The sequence below is a fragment of the Charadrius vociferus genome, unplaced genomic scaffold (genome assembly GCF_000708025.1).
Source record: "Charadrius vociferus isolate BGI_N301 unplaced genomic scaffold, ASM70802v2 scaffold97, whole genome shotgun sequence".
Taxonomy (NCBI): Eukaryota; Metazoa; Chordata; class Aves; order Charadriiformes; family Charadriidae; genus Charadrius; species Charadrius vociferus.
Genome location: NW_009649316.1, coordinates 2,318,453 through 2,337,766, shown reverse-complemented (window position 1 = coordinate 2,337,766; position 19,314 = coordinate 2,318,453). Strand labels below are relative to the sequence as shown.

The 19,314-nt window shown below is 41.1% G+C and overlaps 1 protein-coding gene across 1 annotated transcript in view; it reads left to right on the top strand.

Moving 5' to 3' along the window:
* The window catches only part of HECW1 (HECT, C2 and WW domain containing E3 ubiquitin protein ligase 1), a 185,124-nt gene that overhangs the window by 120,407 nt on the left and 45,403 nt on the right, over nucleotides 1-19,314 (top strand). The window contains exons 11-17 of the mRNA XM_009889422.1: nucleotides 1,884-2,014; nucleotides 4,672-4,793; nucleotides 7,640-7,825; nucleotides 8,449-8,583; nucleotides 16,314-16,419; nucleotides 16,619-16,715; nucleotides 18,701-18,784. Coding sequence (XP_009887724.1) covers nucleotides 1,884-2,014; nucleotides 4,672-4,793; nucleotides 7,640-7,825; nucleotides 8,449-8,583; nucleotides 16,314-16,419; nucleotides 16,619-16,715; nucleotides 18,701-18,784 — 861 coding nt within the window. The remainder of the gene's footprint in view (nucleotides 1-1,883; nucleotides 2,015-4,671; nucleotides 4,794-7,639; nucleotides 7,826-8,448; nucleotides 8,584-16,313; nucleotides 16,420-16,618; nucleotides 16,716-18,700; nucleotides 18,785-19,314) is intronic.

Here is a 19,314-nt window from a genome sequence, read left to right as displayed (position 1 = left end):
GGAATGGAAAGTTCATGGAATTGCCTGCAGTTAAGTGAATAAAATGTGGGTCTAAAACAGAGGTTTTAAAGCTGCATATAAATTCATACTGTTGCAAAACTAGCTATCAGAATTTCCTTGTAAAAATTGATGTTTACTTAAACACAGAACCTCCATTTTTTTAAAAAAAAACTTCTAAAGATGCTGTTTATTGAACTGTCAAAATATACACTAAATGTACCTTCAAATGACTTTGAGTACTGTGAAAGCTTAGTGTAAATCTATTAAAACTTTAATTATTTGTCTTAATTATCTCCAGCCCTTCTGCCCAAGATTGGGTTGTAGTGAGCTACTGGAGGTGATGTCTGTTGAGAGATGTAAAAGCCAATTCCTAACTACTTGTTTTTAATGATCCCATGTCACTTTGAGGAACTGACTCCTGACTTAACTTCTGATTTGGAATAAAGTGTGTATTAACAAATAAAGAGAGGGAAAGTAAGTAAAATTTGTACATCAGAATTTGAGCTGAGGAAAGAAAAAAGAGCATAAGTCAGGAAAATGAGAGAAACAATGCTGGATCAGATTAAATGCAGGCAGTAAAGCCATCCTGGTTTATATACATACAGAAATGTAATCCAGAGATAAGGATTAAAAATACTGGGGCGGAGTAAAAGCTAATTAAAATAATTAAGAGAGCTTATTTGCTTTCTTTCCTTTTCTTTCTGTTTCTCCTTATGCTTTCTTTTTCTTTTCTTTCTCTCTTTCTGTATGTGAAATATATTTTCTTATTCAATATATAAGACTTATATTCATAGCTTGCCAGTAGAACCAAAGAAATCTTGATGTCTCATCTTATTCATCGGTCTGTGTGAGTGAACAAGTTAACTAGAATTTGTTTTGTGTAATGCGAATTCAAAACGCTCCAGGTTATTCCCACAGCCAGGTATATCCTTTGTTCCTGATCTGCTAAAGTATTTAGGATTGGGCTGATCTGTAAGACCATGATCAGTCTCATTGACATCAACTAATGTGGCAATTAGTTCCATGATTAGTATGGAAATGACAGTATAGTTTTTTTAAGGCATTCACAGGTTTTTATTCAGAATTTTTTTCTGTCGCCCTCCTCTCTGTTGTTTGGTTGTCTCTTTTGTTCCCTCTTCCTTGTTCTGCAACTAGTCACCACCCAAGCTGAATGCCCAGTCCCACTGATTTCCAAAAATGAACAAAACACTTGCGTCCTCACGCTGTTGACTCAGCTCATGTATTACATCCTAACTGAGTTTTCTGTGGCCATCATACCAATTAAATTGTAGCTCTTTGAGGTCACACTACCTACTAGCGTACACTCCATATTGCCTACCAAAATCGAAGTGTTCGCAACTGTTGGTCGTGCAGTATCATAATAAACATTTTGTGAACACTCTTAATAGCCTTTACCTTTTTAGAGTTGAGCACGTGCACCCAATATTGTAATAAGAAAGACTGAAGGGTACTCAGTGCATCACAGGATTGATCCTTACTTCATTGGTTATGCGACCGTAAGAACAAATGAGAGGGGAAACCATGATCCACCAGTAGTTTTAAGCCCCAGATGTTTTAAAGTAAAGCCTTGTAGCAACCTGTAGCCTAAATACCTGTCTAAATTTGACCTTTGAGTCTTCCTTGGTTTGCACCTTCTGTAGCTATTTGTTAGTCAGTGCAAAATGCCATATTTGCAGAGTAATGGTTGGCCCAAGTGTGAGCTGCATCAGTTGAAGAAGAGTCGGGTATGCTTTTACTCTGTCATATGCTGAAGACAGAAGCATTGGAATCATTCAAAACCAGCGCTGATTGTTAAGGCAGAAAGCACCAGAAAGCTCTTCTATGAACTAAAGTATATCGTTCCTTTCTCTGAATGTATGTAGGTACCAAAATATCCAGCGAACTATTGCAACAGAGCGGACTGAAGACGATGCTGTAGTAAACAGCAGGGTGGAGAGAGTTCCCACTGGAGGAGGAAGTGACTCTGAGGCAGAGCCTTCCCAGCCAAGCTCAGGTATGGGCATGTTCAGTGCCACTCAGTGATGGCATTCAGTTCAGGGGAAAGCTGCGTTTCCATGGGAGACTGGAACTTTATTCTACCGGATTGCAAAAGCTAATTAAAAGAAAAGGGGTTTAGTCTTGAAGCTACAGGTTTTAGACCTGAAGCTACAGGTACAAAGCTAGATACAAAGGGCCTTAGTTCTTTTTAAAAAACTACTAAGACAGACAAAAGCATTTTTAGTTTAGTAACGGGCTATTTGAAATTAAAGTGGGAAAGGCATCTGGGTTTTAATCACCTTAGTAGTTGCAAAAAAGAGCGTTGTCATCTTTTTGCAGTGTGATTTTTATCTTGGGGCATTGCAGTTTCTTCTGCACTGCCACATTTGCCCGTGTGGTCAAACCTGCAGTGGCCCTGGCATCGAGTATGAAATACTTGTGTTCTTAAAGCTGCAGTTTTGTGGTAGCTATGAGCTGATCTAAGCATGGGCTGCTGCTGAAGGAAGCACAGCTGTCTTTTTGCTCATCGCTAACTTATCCGTTAGGACCCCATACCAGAGCAGAAAACTGATCTGCCTGAAAAATAACCTTGTCTCTTGTACTTGAAGTTGTTTACAGCCAAATTAGTTCTTTCATCTGGCTCATGAGATGACTAGACAAGAAGGAGTATTAGTACAAAGCAGAAGAGGAGAGTGTGTACCCAGGGCAGGATGGGATGGGCAGAGAGCTGTTCTACTCTTTTTGGTGGTAGTCATACTCATATTTTCTTAAAACATTTGTAAAACCATAGCCTAAGGGTAAGGTTTCGGGTAAGAAACACCAGCAAGCAGACCAGTGCCCACTATGCAATTTGTGGACATGCAAAAATAACTAAAGTCTGAGAACTTGTACCACCAAAATGAATGGCCAGTTGTCTTCCTTAGGGATGTTCTCACCTTCACCTAGCTTTTGTGTTCTATGTTGTCTGCTGGAAGTAAATCTGACTTCTTGCCATGCTTTTGCCATCCCTCTGTAAATAGCATTGGCAAAGGGAAAGAATCAACACAATCTCTGCTTGAATTTTCTTAATGTTCCATGACGAATAAGAAGAATTACACAGAGAAATAGTGAACTTTTTATTTTAAACAAGTTTAGAAAAATACCCAATTTTGCCTGTTTGTTTTCCTGATGCATTAGGTGTTTTTATCTCGAAAATCAATTTTGACCAAGAATGTTTCCTGTTTGATGTTCAGAGCTTCCTTGCAATCCCTTTTATTGCAATTTATGGGAGCCTTTTACCTACACTGAATCTTATAGGGAGAACCCAACTGTTAGCAGCTGAAATGGAAATGAGGTACATATTGTATTATTAGTATTTAAATTATAAGTAATGTAGTCATTACTTGTAATATGTATAATCATTCACTATCATAGTCTGCATAATAAAATAGTAATTTAGTAGGAATTGCTACCAGTAAGTATTTAGGTCAGTTTATTATGTAACATTCACTTTTTTCTTTTAGCCCTGAAGAGTTAATGAGTATGATATATGTCATCTTAAGTGATTATGAAATGGTTTTTGCTATAGATAATTGCTTTGCTTTTAGGAGAAAAAGTCAATATTGTATAAAATGCCAAGAATTAAAAGATCACGGGTGATGTAAACCACATTAGAATAAGAAAAAACTGCAGTATGATATGTTTGCCTTTTAATTTAAATGAAAAATGTCAGAAGGAACACAATTTAGGCACATTAATCCAGATTCTAAGCCAGTATAAATCAATTTAACTGCAGCAATGGATACAGTCGGCAGTTTTAAGTGGATAAAAGAATACCATGTGTCTATCAGGAAGAAAAAAAAAGTGATACTTGATAAGAAAAAAATGGGAATCTATATTTATTCTGTTGATGACGTCTGCCTCCAATTTCCTTAGACTACAAATAAAAGTTGGCTTGGATTTGAAAACGCCAGAATTGCGCACTCAAGCCGTAATTCCATGGTAGGAAGCATTTTTCTGGTGGCTGTAGAAGTTCCCGCCTCTACAGAGCTACATTCTCAAATGCTCAGTTCTGCTCCTGTGCTTAATGAATTGATACAGATTAAAAATAATCCCTTTGTGTCTGTTTTTGTTTTCTTTACCATACAAGTACCCAGAACCATGGCCTTGCCAAAAATAACCCAATTACAAATAAAGGGCCATCCTTTGCAGCACCATCATGGATGAGTGGCTAAGCAGGGGGCTTCCTTAAACCAGTCTTGCTACCAGATGCTTTCTGCTGGTGAGCCCTTCAGGCTGGGTGGATTGGGAAATCAGATCTCTCTAAAATCAGCAGTGGTTGGAAGCAGTCAGGACCTGGGTGACAGTATTGAACCAAACTGTCAGCTGGTAAAAACTGTTGTGGTCACATTCATATTTAGAGACAGCAGTAGACATGACACACGGTTTTATAACATACAGTACCGAAAGGATCCAGCTTCTGCCCTGCTACTGTAGGCACTGCACCACTAAACATAAGGAGGACATCTACCAGTTTGCCAGCAGGCTTGTGTTGGAAACGCAAAGAAGGTAGGTGCGTTGGGCAGGATAGCGACTTTTTTATACTGTCACTTTTGCAGCCATTCAGTAAAGGTGAAATAACAGACTGTGCTTGCCACTACGTTAGTAAGATTCTGCTGCTTTTTTTTGGTCCAGAGATTAGGAGGGAAGGTTCCCTTTCTCCTGTGAATTCTCAAAAAATCACCTTGTTGCTGCAGTCTCCAGCTGTGAAGTTCATCACCAATCCTGAGTTCTTCACTGTGCTGCATGCAAACTATGTGAGTAATTGTGATTTGCTCTCTCACACTACTGATTTCTGAATCCAAACAGTGTGCCACAGGCCTTTGGGGTGAATGCACAGTGAATTTTAATTGCATGACTCGGGGCTCAGTTGTCCTTTCTAGGCACCAGACCAGGTTGGGGACAGTACAAGCAGGCTGCTTCAAGGAAACTTGCTGGGATTCTGCCTCACACAAGAAATTCCCTGGTACAGAGAAGCTCAATAATGTTATCCTTCCAGAATAAGCAGGAACCCTTGGTTTCGGCTTGGTTGATTCTGTTGTCTGCTGCTGCAGGGAGTGAGGTTGCTGCCTTTCGAGCCATGTTCCTGAGAAATCTTACTCAGATACCACCAAGTCTCAGGGAAATAGAGGAACAAAATTATTATGTCCTGCAGTTTGCACTCGCAAGAAGCAGGTGGGCATAATGCAGTGAAAGAAGCACTAACTTGAGTCAGTGTAGCTATTTTGGTAAAAACAAGAATGAAAATGAATTTTCAAAAATTCAAATAACTTCTTTTCCCCCCTGTTAATGCAATAAATCTGCATGTTTTCTTGCAAACCTCATGTGGAGTGGAAAAAATGTAATGATTGATCAACCAGGAGGAAGCATATAGGGAATTCTCACAAGCAGGTGCAGTCCTATTTTTCCCTATCTTGAATGTAGTTCAACTAAGCATCTACACATGACTTCTGAATATTTGGAAAATCATCCATTTCTAGGCAGGAATGATTTTTGTTTTTGAAAGGAAAAGAAATTAAAACACTTCAGGAGTTGCCTCAGTACAAGTCTTTAGCTAACTACAGACATCAAGTTTTGGCTGTGGCGCTTTGTGGGTTGAAGCCAGCTGTCCATCTCCAAGCATCTGCCAGAGATTATTGCCCATGAAATCCTGCAGAGGAAGGGATATATTAACTCATCTGACATTACCTGACTAGGTTGTGGAGTGCACATATTTTCTTCCATTGACAGGGTGATATATGATGATTTACAGCTGGAAGCCAGATCGTTTTCATTCAGCATAGTTGTTTGCAAAATGAGCAACTGATTCCATAGTGGTGTAAGGAACAGCTTACAAGAGACTGAATCCCGATTTTATTTCTCATGAAATAAAAAAAGCCAGGAGAGGCCTTCAGTTTGAGCTTATAAAGTTGTCTCTAATATGAGAGCCAGAATAATCTATTGAAACATCTGTCAAATGGTCATACAGATTCCACTTGTACAGAAATAATGGCTCACATAACTTTTGGCTTAACACGGTTGTAATATTTTAACCACAAGCCCCTATTAAAATTTCAAGCTATTAATTATGCCAATGAAGTTGGGATTGGAAAATATTATCCAGCAGTTGGAATTAAAAGGGAAAGTCTCTAATTTTTTAGATATTTTATTTCCATGGAGGGATAAAACTACATTACGATTTTTGTTTCCCTAGTGCAGCCAAGAGATACTCAGACAGTCATTGATCACACATTAGATCAAAATACAACTTCTGTCATGGAGTAGGCTGGGATCTTAGCAATTTGTGACCATGAAGCTTTCCTGGGTCATAACCAGGTCATGTCTTCAGGGCAGAGATCATATCTTTGTGATTTCATAACATTTGCCAACCCTTGCCATAATTGGGGACCCTGTGCTGCAGGAAGTATTCTCTTCTCAGCACTACCACCACGGTAAATCCTTACATAATAAAGATAACACTTGTAAATGTTTTATTGCATTATAGTGGTTAAAATGCATTAAAAGTACACAGAAATTGAGAATTCAAAGCCGTTGGGTCTCTGGACAGATTACAGGTGCGCACACTGAGGCTCACTCCACTGGAAACATGAGTCCTCCGGTGATCCTTTATTACTCTAGTGAGTAATTAAATCCTTTGGGCTGACCAGCATAACCAATGCACTCATTTTCTCTCTAGCTGAAATGCTCAGAAGGGTTGCAGATTTTTGTAGTTTCCTGCCCTGTCTTGAGGAGCTTTTTCCCTGAAGTAAAAGATCCCAAGAGCAGCCTGTGGATGAGAAGAAGGGTTGTGACCACAACTGCGGTTTGTGGTGCTCAATCATTGAATATACTATGGCAAAAAATATAGTTCCCTTTGCCCCCTATTCTGCAATCAGATCAGTACTAAAGCACTCAGATCTGCATCAGGGCATGTTCCTCTAACACGTGTATTTAGTGCCCTTTGTGAGATGCTGCTAGGCTGCCTGAGGGGTGGCGTTCATCTGACTCATGTAAACATCTCCGCCTGACATACTTTGTAAGTCATTGCAAAAACAAATATTCAGTTCCAGGAAACAACTCATGCCTTCCAAAAGTAGACAATTGAAACTGTCTATTTCTGTCCTCTGGCTATAAAGTGACCATAAATAAGGTAGCAAGCTTAGATGTACACATCTGCGCTGCAGTCCTCTTAAGGTTGTGAATCCTATCACAAGCATCTTGATTTGAATTATAGCATAAATACATGTTCACAGCTGTCTGCAACTCTCTGGCATCAACCAGTCATGCAAGCCATGTTTCTGTTGGCCGATGAAAGCAATGAAATATGCACAACTACATGCATCCTGAGTGTGTGGTGTTTTAGCTGACCGTCTTTTTGGAGTGCGTTAGAAAGGCAGTTTATGCACAAGCTAACTGTGCATAATGTGTGGGATGTTTCACTTTCTGGATTATATTTCTTTCTTCTAGGTGTTTGTATAAAGTAGTTAATCAAATTAAAACAATGCAATGGAAAAGGTTCTTGACTCTAACAGGATTTGTTTCAGTTCTTCAGGCGTGTTTCCCATAAAATACTTTGTTTTGACATCAAAACTGTTTTTCCTCACTTTTGTTTTCCATCTCATAGAGTGCCTATCGAGTTTTCACTAACAGTACCTGCTTGAAGCATATGATTCTGAAGATCCGTAGAGACGCTCGTAATTTTGAACGCTATCAGCACAACAGAGACCTGGTAAATTTTATCAATATGTTTGCTGATACCCGACTGGAGCTTCCTCGCGGCTGGGAGATTAAAACTGACCAGCAGGGCAAGGTAAGAGTGTCAACGAAACTAATCACCTGTTTAACACAGCACATCAGGCTACTTGATCACTAAAGTTTCTTCCTTCTTGACTCAAAATTGGTGAAGGTTTGGTTTAAACAACACAAGCAGCAAGCAGAGTTATTTTAGAAGCAGAAAAAAGCTTCAAGAAGCATAGTGGTGACCCTCTGTGGTGACCCTCTAGCTTTCTGTGGAATATCACACCATAGCCAAGGCAGCATTGAACTACCAAGAAAGTTAAAGGCAGACTTTAGATCTGTCATGACTGCAAAATTTTGCTTAGTGTCTCTACCTCCAATGAAGCTTTGCTGAGTGACTTCTGGAACCACCAAATAGGCTAAAGCAGTGTTCCCCAGTAATTTTATTCTCTTCTCTCTTGTTTACTTCGCGGCCATTACACATGATTTTGACCTACATAGCTTCAGGTATTTTCCAAAAGCTATTCTAGCTCCGACTGAGAAAGTCCTGTCATTTCCAGATATATTCCAGGGACTAAACAGGGTATTCCTTACACACAATTGCTAGTGGTTTTCACTTTATGATCCCACAAGACTATCACAGTGTTGGCAGTCTTATTACAAAAAAAAAAAAAACATTGTTCCTGTGTGTTTCAGTCTTTCTTCGTTGACCACAACAGCCGTGCTACCACTTTCATAGATCCCAGGATCCCGCTGCAGAATGGTCGCCTCCCTAATCACTTGACTCACAGGCAGCATCTTCAGCGACTTCGTAGTTACAGCGCCGGAGAGGTAACTGTGCTAGTATCAATACAGTTATTTTTGACAGCAATATTATGTAGAATTAAAAGCATTTCTTATCTTTGAAATGCATTTAAACAGACTCTCTTGAGAATTTTTATCTTCCAAAGGAAATAGGGGATTTTTTTCTTTCTGAAGGGCTTATCTCAGAGCTTGCTGTTAATGAAGGTTTGTGTTTTGACCATTTTCAGAGTAAGATAACAAGTAGAAATAAATAACCAAAGTGAAATGATAACAAAATTGATTTTAAAAGAAGAATCTATATTTGACATCCTAGTCTCGCTTGAGTAAAGTCAAGTCATTCATTATTTTTATAGCCTGATACTTTAGCAGCCTCATATGTTTCTTCATTCCCCACTGTGACACTGTGCTCTGAAAAGATATACTCCCTAACAGGTATAGTAATGTATGTTGAGGTTTGCTTCCCTAGCTTTCAATCACATTAAACATCTTTCCTATGTTTCATGGGGATGATTTTTATCAGAGGGGCATGGGCAGGATTAATAGACGCGTAAATCCTGGGTTTGTATCGTGGATTTAAGGAGGAAAAAGTACCAGCAATCAGATTCTCCATATAGCAAATCCATACAGTTGAAGATTTGTAAAGATTGAAGCTGAATAGGAGTAGAGATGAATTATGGCCAAAGGATCTTCCTCTTCCAGAAAAACACCTGGAGAAATGCTTGTGAAATTAACATTAAAACTTACTGCAGTGGGACCAGTCTGAACATCTCTCACTGCCAAATGGGGTTGGGATCAGGAGCTGACTAGGCTGTGAGGTCAGTACTTCAGGACCAAAGGCAGACACTGGGCATAAGTAGCTTGGGTAGGTTTTCCCCATCTTGGGTGAATACAGCAACTTATTTTCTGAAGATAGAAGTGTATCAATGGATCCATTTTAATCATATCTTCCCACCAACTTAGCAACTTCCCTCTGCCAACAGCCCGCAGTTTAGTGTTGCTATTGTGGCTGAATTACAGAATCACAGAATGGTCAGGGTTGGAAGGGACCTCTGGAGATCATCTAGTCCAACCCCCCTGCCAGAGCAGGGTCACCTACAGCAGGTTGCAATTATTCATGTGAATGTGAAAGTCACCTGCAGGATAAATCATATTTGGGCCAATGCTTGCCTGGGGCTTGCTTACAAATTCACCATGTCAGGGACAGAAACACAGCTGACCAGCTCAGATGACCTAGGCTAAAAAATCCACTGGTTTTGCAAGTGCTGGCAAGGCTGGCAAAGAACAATTTGCAATAAACCCAAAATATCAAGTACAGGGAAGGGAGTGAAAAGCATTGACTACTTTTCAGTAATGATTTTCTGGGGAAATTGTAAACTTTAATTGAGGCTGCTGATTTGGCATGATCAGTCAATGAAACAGGGCCTTCTGTCTGGGGAGCCATCAGTGCTGGCATCTTCATCTCACAGTCTTGATGGCGCAGGTCCCACAGTGCTTCTGCACCCTTGTCGTATTCAGTAGATTCCCTTCTAGAGGAGTCTGCTGCTCCACTGGAAGGACCCCCATGATTTTCAGGGACTTTGGATCGGTGCCTGAAAGCCCACTGTTTACAAGGAAAAGGTTCAATCCTTTACAACTGAGCCCATTTATTAAAAGGCACGTGTTCCATGCCATTTCTTCCAAGTATATTTGGATGTGCTTTTGCCCTATAAATCATGTCTGTAGGGACACACTTGGGGCTTTGTCCTGGCCATGTGTCGGCTGTCTGCAGTCCAGCTGGCTTCTTTGCTGAGCAGGTGGTGTGGCCTCTGGAATCTGTCACCAGGATGGTATGAAGGACCAAGGAAGACAACCACCAGTTTTGAACATTATTTACAGATGTCAAAGGAGCCTGAAGGAGAGCAAAGCAATGCTCCAGTCGTGATTGTATGGGGGTTCCAGAGAGGGTATAGAAAAGAGCCAGGGTAATGAGAGGAAAAACTCTACCCCCTTCCTTGGCGCACACACCTAACATCCTGCCCAAGTGCCAAAAGGAGTTGCCAGAGCATCACGGGGACTTTCCAGGGACCTCGTGACAATGTGTGGTCAGTTGAGGAAAGAACAGACAAAAATCATAGGCAGATGACCCCAAAGTGGGAAAAGAGAAATACCCCAGCGTCACACACTCAACGATGGCTCTTAGCTGAGTCACTATAAAGAAATGGCTGTTTCTAAGAAATTGTGGTCTCAGTACTCAACAGCAGGCAAGTCAGCAAATGTAATGTCTGGAATTCTTAGAAAATTAATAAGTCTTTTTAATCTGGGGACAGGCATTACAAGAACTAAGTTTTGAGAGTAAAAGCCAAACCAATCAAAATAAGGCAGGGTTGAAACTCAATGAGTTAACTATAGGAACTAGTGATTACATGGGCATTGGGTCTCCATTTCTTCATATTTTCAGGCCAAAACATAGTGCAAAAGCCAATTTTGTCTAAGTCACCAACAAGTTTCCAAGCTCCCTGGCCAGGGGCAATGCAGTGAATAGGTTGTGGCACTGAAGTAAAAAGGGTCATCTCCTGCCCTCCCTTCCGTGACATCCATGAATCTTCAAAATCCTTTTGGCTCATCAAAGTGCAGCCTTGATTCCTGCCTAGTAATCTATGGTGTTGAACACAATACCTTGCGGTACTAATAAAGAATTAATTTTTAGTATTTCAAATGCACTTTTAAAACTCCTTCATCAAATTGGGACATAAAAATATGGTTTCTTAAATAGGGCAGTTTTCTTTGCTTTATGACATTTAAAATTCATTCTTAGTGGAGAACAGAAATGGCAATTGCACAGCTTCTATAGAAGGCTGGTACTTGCTTCCAGGTACTTTTATTCAAAGCCTACTGCAACTATTAACAGGCCGAGCAGAGACTAAAACTGCCCTTTTTCCTCTGAATCTCTATATAGTGGGCTGTGTTTTTTAAAAAAAAAAATTATCTGTGCATATAATAGTACTCCATTTCCTTATTCCAAGAAAGAAAGCATCCATTCCATAAATTAATCTGTAATATTTATGCTTTTCTTGGAAGTGGTCAACACTGATTTACCAAGGGTAAATCATGCTTTACTATTCTGATAGCCTTCTGTGATGTTATAACTGGTTGGCTGGCTGAGGGGAGAGCAGTAGATGTCATCTGCCTTGACTTCAGCAAGGCTTTTGACACTGTCTCCCATAACATCCTCATTAGGAAGCTGAGGAAGTGTGGGCTAGATGAGGAGACAGTGAGGTGGATTGAGAGCTGGCTGTGTGACAGAACTCAAAGGGTTGTGATCAATGGAGCAGTGTCAAGTTGGAGGCCTGTAACCAGTGGTGTCCCCCAGGGGTCAATACTCAGTCCAATCTTGTTCAATATATTCATCAATGAGCTGGATGAGGGGACAGAGTGTACCCTCAGCAAGTTCATTGATGATACCAAACTGGGAGGGGTGGCTGACACCCCAGAGGGCTGCGCTGCCTTCCAGCGTGACCTGGACAGGCTGGAGAGCTGGGCAGAGAAGAACCTGATGAGGTTCAACAAGAGCAAGTGCAGGGTCCTGCACCTGGGGCAGAAGAATGCTAGGCACCAGTATAGGTTAGGGGTGGACCTGCTGGGAAGTAGTTCTGAGGAGAAGGATGCTGGTAGACAGCAAATTATCCATGAGCCAGCAATGTGCCCTTGTTGCCAAAAAGGCCAATGGAATCCTGGGCTGCATAAGGAAGAGTGTGACCAGTAGGTCGAGGGAGGTCATTCTCCCCGTCTACTCGGCACTGGTGAGGCCACAGCTGGAATACTGAGTCCAGTTCTGGGCTCCCCAGTTCAAGAGAGACAGGGAACTGCTGGAGAGAGTCCAGTGAAGGGCAACCAAGATGATTGAGGGACTGGAGCATCTCCCTTATGAGGGAAGGCTGAGAGAGCTGGGGCTGTTCAGCCTGGAGAAGAGAAGGCTGAGGGGAGACCTTATTATTGCTTACAAGTATCTAAAGGGTGGGTTGAAGGAGGATGAAGCCAGGCTATTTGCGGTGGTTCCCAGTGACAGGACGAGGGGCAATGGGCACAAGTTGGAACATAGGAAATACTGAAAAACTTCTTTACAGTTCGGGTGACAGAGCACTGGCACAGGCTGCCCAGGGAGGTTGTGGAGTCTCCTTCTCTGGAGATTTTCAAAACCCGCCTGGATGCAGTCCTGAGTAATGTGCTCTGGGCACTCCTGCTTTAGCAGGGGAGTTGGACTAGGTGATCTCTAGAGGTCCCTTCCAACTCTGAAAATTCCATGATTCTTTATGTTGAAGTATTCTCCTAAATGAAGGACCTCTGTAAAAACTTTTGGTGTCCACCTGAGTAGATTCTTGATAGTAAATCATATTACATACAAATTTGACAAAAATGCTACAGATTCTTTAGTAAGCACTTCTTCAAGGGTATCAAGCTTTTACAGGAAAAAGGTGGTTGATGCTACTCTTGGTTACCTGATTTTTGAAAGAAAAGGTTAGGTAGCTGTACTGGCCATCAGTAACTAAAAGAACGTAGATCACCAAGTGCTTCGTTTCCTTCTGCCACTGCTGTAAATGGAACAGGTCAGAAGCCCCTTCTATTCCCACTAAGGGACTTTCTGTCTGCAATGGAAATCAACATGTGTTACTACAGGATAGAGATTTTAAAGACAAAAAGAAGAAAGAAGGTGGCACCCGTAATGGAGAGGCAAGAGTTTCTGGTTAGAAAGAAAAGGAGGTACTGGGATATAGCAGTATATAAATCTCCTTACTGACCCAAGCTGTGACAAGCAAGCAGCAGGACTCAAATGGGCAAGAACCTCTCAAAGCCAGCAGTGATATGAAACCCAGGAAAGGGTATTATATCATTGAAAGGCTCCTGTGATAGTTTGGACTCTCCACTCTGGTTACAGCATCCCAGGATCAATTGCAAAGCTATTAAACTCTGACATAAATCTGTCAGATTACCCTGCACGAGATGAACCAGATCACTAAATCATTAGAGGGGTCACTCTTTTTTTTTTTTTAATTAGAGAGTAGTGTGCTAATCTAAATTAAATGATTCAATTAGAAAGTCGAAGTAGACAAGGTGATTGTGATTAAACACTGAATTGAAGCAATCAATTGTACTGTATTAGCTAAAAGATTGGAAAGAGGAGTGTTAGCAAAATGGAAGTTAATTAGACGGCTGGGAATTTTCCTGTTGTGTTGCCAGAGAAAAATTGTTTAGAGGTGTAAATGTGTAAAGACCATCATCCAAACACAGCAGTAGTGATGCCTAATCATGGTGATGAAGAGAACCACGGAGTGTGCAATTTATTATGTTAAGGTGCGTACAGAACTGGATTCTTACAATCTGGATGAATTTAGCTGTTAAACCAGAACTGGGAAGAAGGGAAGGGGGGAGCGAAGGTTTCTCTTCACGGGCTATAGACACTTTTCCTTTCAGAATTCTTACCGCAGGAGAAACATGTTCACGTACACAACTTGACCGCACTGGAAAGTTAGCCAAAAGGGGGGAAAAAAAATAAAAAAAAATCAGGTGACACGAGCAAGGGGAGGATCCAGCTTCAGGCTGGGCAGAAGTACAATGCAGTTCCCAAGTGATGAGCAAATACCAGCTGGTGCTAATTTTTGTGGGAGATGGGGGTTTAACTCCTCTGTTACACCTCCCTTTCCCCCTTCCTACCTTCTATTCAGTAAATCTACGTGTAGCAACAAGGACGCAGATTTTTCTTTGCCAAACGTGAATCAGAGACAGCCCTTAAAAACAGGCTCACCCGCCATCCAGGCTCACACGCAAGCCTATTGTACAAGGGGCTGGGGAGAGGCATCCTCACCTGATTTTCAGAGCTCCCTGGAAGTGGAGAAGCGGAGCACAGCATGATGCGTTAGCACTGTCCCACACATGCTTGTGAACAGCCGGTCACAGGCCAGAGTGTGATCTTGACTACGCTGCCCAAGAAACGGCTCTTCCCAGAAGGGCTTCACGCCCACTGTGGCAATGGATTACAGGGCACGTCTAGCACCTAAGCTGTCTCCTTCTTCCATAGCATAGAGTGAATGCCATAAAGGCCACATGGTGCCTGTCAGGGTGGATGTCTGGCTCACAGAACAAAAGCTGCCCAAGCCTGAGCCAAACTTGCAGTGTCAGTTGGCCCATCGGGGTGTGAGAAGGAGACAAAGGCAGAAGATTTAGCACAGCACAGGGGGACTTAAGTGAATTGTGTATGACCTGCTTGGAAGTTCTTCCTGGTTTTGAAGGTGAGAAGGGTTGGACCAAGGTTAGCACATGAGGCCATTAATTACTGTGGGCTTGACTGTTCTTCCTGACACTGGGATAACTCTTGTGGTCAGCAGATGCATACTAACATAAAATGCGTGCAAGTGAAATCATAATTGAATGATGGAGCAAAACATTCACCATGCACAATCACAGCAGTTTTGAGTTTTCAATTACAGTATGTTTAATTAGAATCTCAATGATCTTTCATTGTTTAACCTGTCTACTGACACATATCAAGTGCATTGACTGGCATTTTGTTACGTGTAAACATTTTATGCTTTATGTGCTCCGGAGGCAACTTGCCAGTCACATTTAGCTTCTCGGTTTTCATTTATATCCAGTTGGAAGACCTGGCATTTGGCCGTACCACTGAAAATGGGTTGGCACCATTTCCTTGGATGCAGAGCTAAGCATTTAAAATATTGGAGTAGGGGCAATTTCTTCCTGAAGTGGTTGCCAAGTACTACAGTTTGTGCAGTGAGAAAGGAGCAGCCATCAGCCCAGTAGAACGGCAATTGGAATTCCTAATGCATCATGTCCTCTGACTGATTTTGTAGCAGTGCTCCTCTGTTGGCTTCACCATGGCCATATTCTGGAGGAACACATGTGAGAGAGAGGTGGGTTCCCCTCACCTTGCAGAAGTCCCCCAAGAGTTACCCCGCAAGTAATGATTTACTGAAGACAGATTGCCAGACATCATTGTATGACTTTTAATATCCTCACACCTCAGCGTTTTCCTGCCTTTTAATGTCTGCCTTCCTGGTGTGATTCCTTTCGCTAGATACTGTGTTTAGGACAGGGCCTCAGTTAAGTAGTAGCGATAAATTTCCTCCTTACTACTCTTCTTGTCAGCTCTTCGGATTATGTTCTTTTTCAGTGTATACAATTCAACTTCTATTTCTGGTTATTCAAGTTAGGCAACCCCCTTTTGCAATGATATAGCCCTTTTCTGTCCTGTGATCTACATAGATATACCTTCCTCATGTTATTTCCAATACTAAATTTCCTTTCAACAGTGCTGAGTGAACATGTTGCGGTGTTGTGGATTTTTTTTTCTTTTCTCAAATTAACATTGCTGTAAAAACCTTGAAGTAAATGCAGTTACACTAGAACAAGAGACTGTATCATATCATAGAGATTTTATTTTCATTGAACCAGAGAACTCCATCACTGCAATACCTTCGTTAACTTGCGTTTACTTCTGGATTCTGGTGCCTTCACTGCAGCTTCAAAGAGGTGTGATAGCTGTCGATAATGGTGTCCCTCCATTTCGAAGCACAGATTTACCTGCCGTTTTTAAGTTGGCTGAAGTATAAAGCTATAATTTTCATGCAGGCTTTCTGTCCTTCAGTCAGTCAGCATCATGGATCATTCTGAAGGTCACAGAAATAGAGATGAGAAATGTTTTTACTGATTGATGTACTACTGATGGTCAGTTTTGAGCATTCTTTCTCTTTCTTCTGATGTTGTAGGCCTCCGAAGTCTCTCGAAACAGAGGAGTTACTCTGTTGGCTAGACCAGGCAATAGTCTTGTAACAGCTATTCGAAACCAGCACCATCACGAGACATTACCTCTGGGTAAGCCAAATTTCTCTTCTTTTCAAAGCAGTGCTCACAAAGATGCTTTTTAGAACTTCACATCAACCATATGCACTGCTTTATGTTGCCCTGTGCCTCACTAGCAGTGCGGTCACTGTGACCCTGCGCAGTCACGGTGACGTGACCAGGCCCCCTCAATGGTAGATAAAGCCTCTGCATTTTTTTTTTCCTTTTCCAGCTTACAATGACAAGATTGTTGCATTTCTACGCCAACCCAACATTTTTGAGATGCTGCAGGAGCGTCAGCCCAGCTTGGCCAGAAACCATGCACTCAGGTACCGCTTTTTTCCAGACTGCTGAAACCAAGTTCCAGGAAGGACTTCTTGTAGTGGGAAAAAACAAATTCTAGTAGCTGTAGTACAAAAGATTAATTTGGGCCTCGTATAGAACTGTCACCATTAAAGAGTAGGTGTGGACTGCCAGAATCTTTGTAGTTACTGGAGTTATTTTCCACAGGCACCCAAGAAGTAAGAGGAACCAAAATAACTATGGGCAAATAGTGACACATCTAATTTCCACTCTAAGTATTACTGAATAGCAGAAACTCTGTCTTTACCTACCAATTATCACTTTGCTTTTCAGAAGATAGAGTTAAAATTGTGTTTGGATGGAAGTCAGCAGCAAAACTCCAGTAACTTCAGCAGAAACAGGATTTTACCTCAAGGCTGGATTTACACCCATGCCATGGACATAGTCACCCTAGATTTTATAAAGAAATAGGAACATTATGAAGTAGATTGTACTCCTGTCTTTAATCTTTCTCACGTATGACTTAATGGTAGTCCTTTCCAAAGTAATTAAATAGTATCTTTCTTTTTCTTATGCCCATTCCTTTCCTGTTAGGTTTGAAAAAAAAACAGATCAAAACGCCAGTACAATTTAAGTTCATTCTAATTCCAAAGGTTAAATTAATTGTTTTGGCCAAGAACCTAAGCTGGTGTTAGTCAATCTCAACAATACCGGTGTGCACCAGCTAAGGTTTGACCAAGAATTTAGTTTGTACTATGCAATAAAAAGTGCGTCTGCGGGACTGGTAAAGGAGGGAAGGAAGAGAAAGGGAAGGACCTTTAAGTTCCTGCAGTGCAGTTTCTGCTGATAGTCTTACTGACTCGCTGTTTACCTGTGAGAGCCAGACAAAGAGTTCTTTGGGTGTAAGGATTAGACTTCCTTCCTGGAGGAATGAATACATTCGAATAAAATGAGGGAGACAGAATGAAAAATGCTCCCAGTATTCAAGATGTACATTTCTGTAACTGAGAATTTTTTTTATCTTCACCATCAAATTATTCCAGGCTATTTTTTTTTTCTCAGCTGTAATTTGAAATCTCATTTCTCAGAGAACAGATGATGCTTTTATCTCCTTTTGAGCAGAGAACAAAATTGACTAGTGATAGGGACTAGACAGCTTAGCCAGCACGTAATGAGATTTGTAACAGGATATTGAGCCTTTTGCCTCCAGGTCATTGATTTGATTACACCTTAAGTCAGGAGTGATCCCAAGCTACCGTCTAATGCTCGTACATCAGGTTTTAAGCAAACTCCTAGGACACAAATGTCCGTCTTTTACAAGGCTTAATTCTGCAATACATTGCCGCCCCACCCACCAAGGTACTAAAGCACATCCTTGGCTTGATAGTAGAATGAATGTTCTTGGATACTGCAGTGCTTTAGAAACACACTGGCAGATTGGGGTGTATCTCCCATGGTCCTAATCTGCTGACAGGATCCTGTCCTATGGTTCCCGCTCCTTATTAGCGTTCATTTAAACAACAAAATGTGTGGTTTTGCACATGTGCAGTATAGCCTCTGTGTGATCAATTAATATAAAGTATATGTTGGAGTGTTATTTGCCCGATATAACTGACAGAGGTAAAGGAAGTGGTATTATGTGAGATTCTGTTAATGAAAGATGATATACTAGTTGTAGCCTGAAGCAAAAAGACCGTCTGTCAGTGACCTTAGCTATAGTGCTACACAGGAGCTTGGAGGGACTAAGAATCATTCTATTCTCTAAAATATGGTATAAAATCTCTTGCTTTTGGATCAGGAAACTGAGCGATGTAAATCAATTCTTTTTTGCAATTTTGTTAGTGAGATTAGAAAAGGAATCAGGCAGTTGTTTGCCATTTTCATAAGGAGAAAAACAGGAACTGGCAAAATACCAAGGAATAGTAACTCTGTGTGTAGTTCATGCCTTGGTAATGGCATGTTTTCTTTTTTTTTCTTTCTTCTCTTCTCAATAATATCATTTACGTTTCAGGGAGAAGATCCATTACATTCGGACAGAGGGTACGCATGGGCTTGAAAAGTTGTCCTGTGATGCAGATTTAGTAATTCTGCTGAGGTAATCAATTTGACCAAAAGCATAATGTCATTAGTTGTGGTACCAGAGAAGCTGGTGGGCTCTTTCTCAGCTTAATTGAAAAGATTTTGTTAAATCTTCCAGGTCATTTGTAATTAGAATAGGATTCATTGTTACTGATAGTTACCTGAAATAGTTCACCCAGAGTATATCTGTCAACTCTTACTTCCTGGAAGGCAGCCTCCATCAGTGCAGTAAACTCCATCCCCAGCCAGCTCAATCAATATAGCTGTTGCCATCAAGTAGCAGACAAAAACGAATCAGGTCAAAATGTTTGCTTTTAACAGAAAAATTATCTTTTTTTTTTTTTTTTTTTTTAAAAAAAAGGGAAAAGCTTGTCTTTCTTAGTACAATAATGTAGCTGCTCATGAAATTGCTGGTTTTACCACAGCAGTGCTGCCCACACATCACACAAGCAGGGCCATGTCACAGTAATGCAGTAATGAATCATAGAATCATAGAAAGGTTTAGGTTGGAAAGGACCCTGAAGATCATCGAGTTCCAACCCCCCT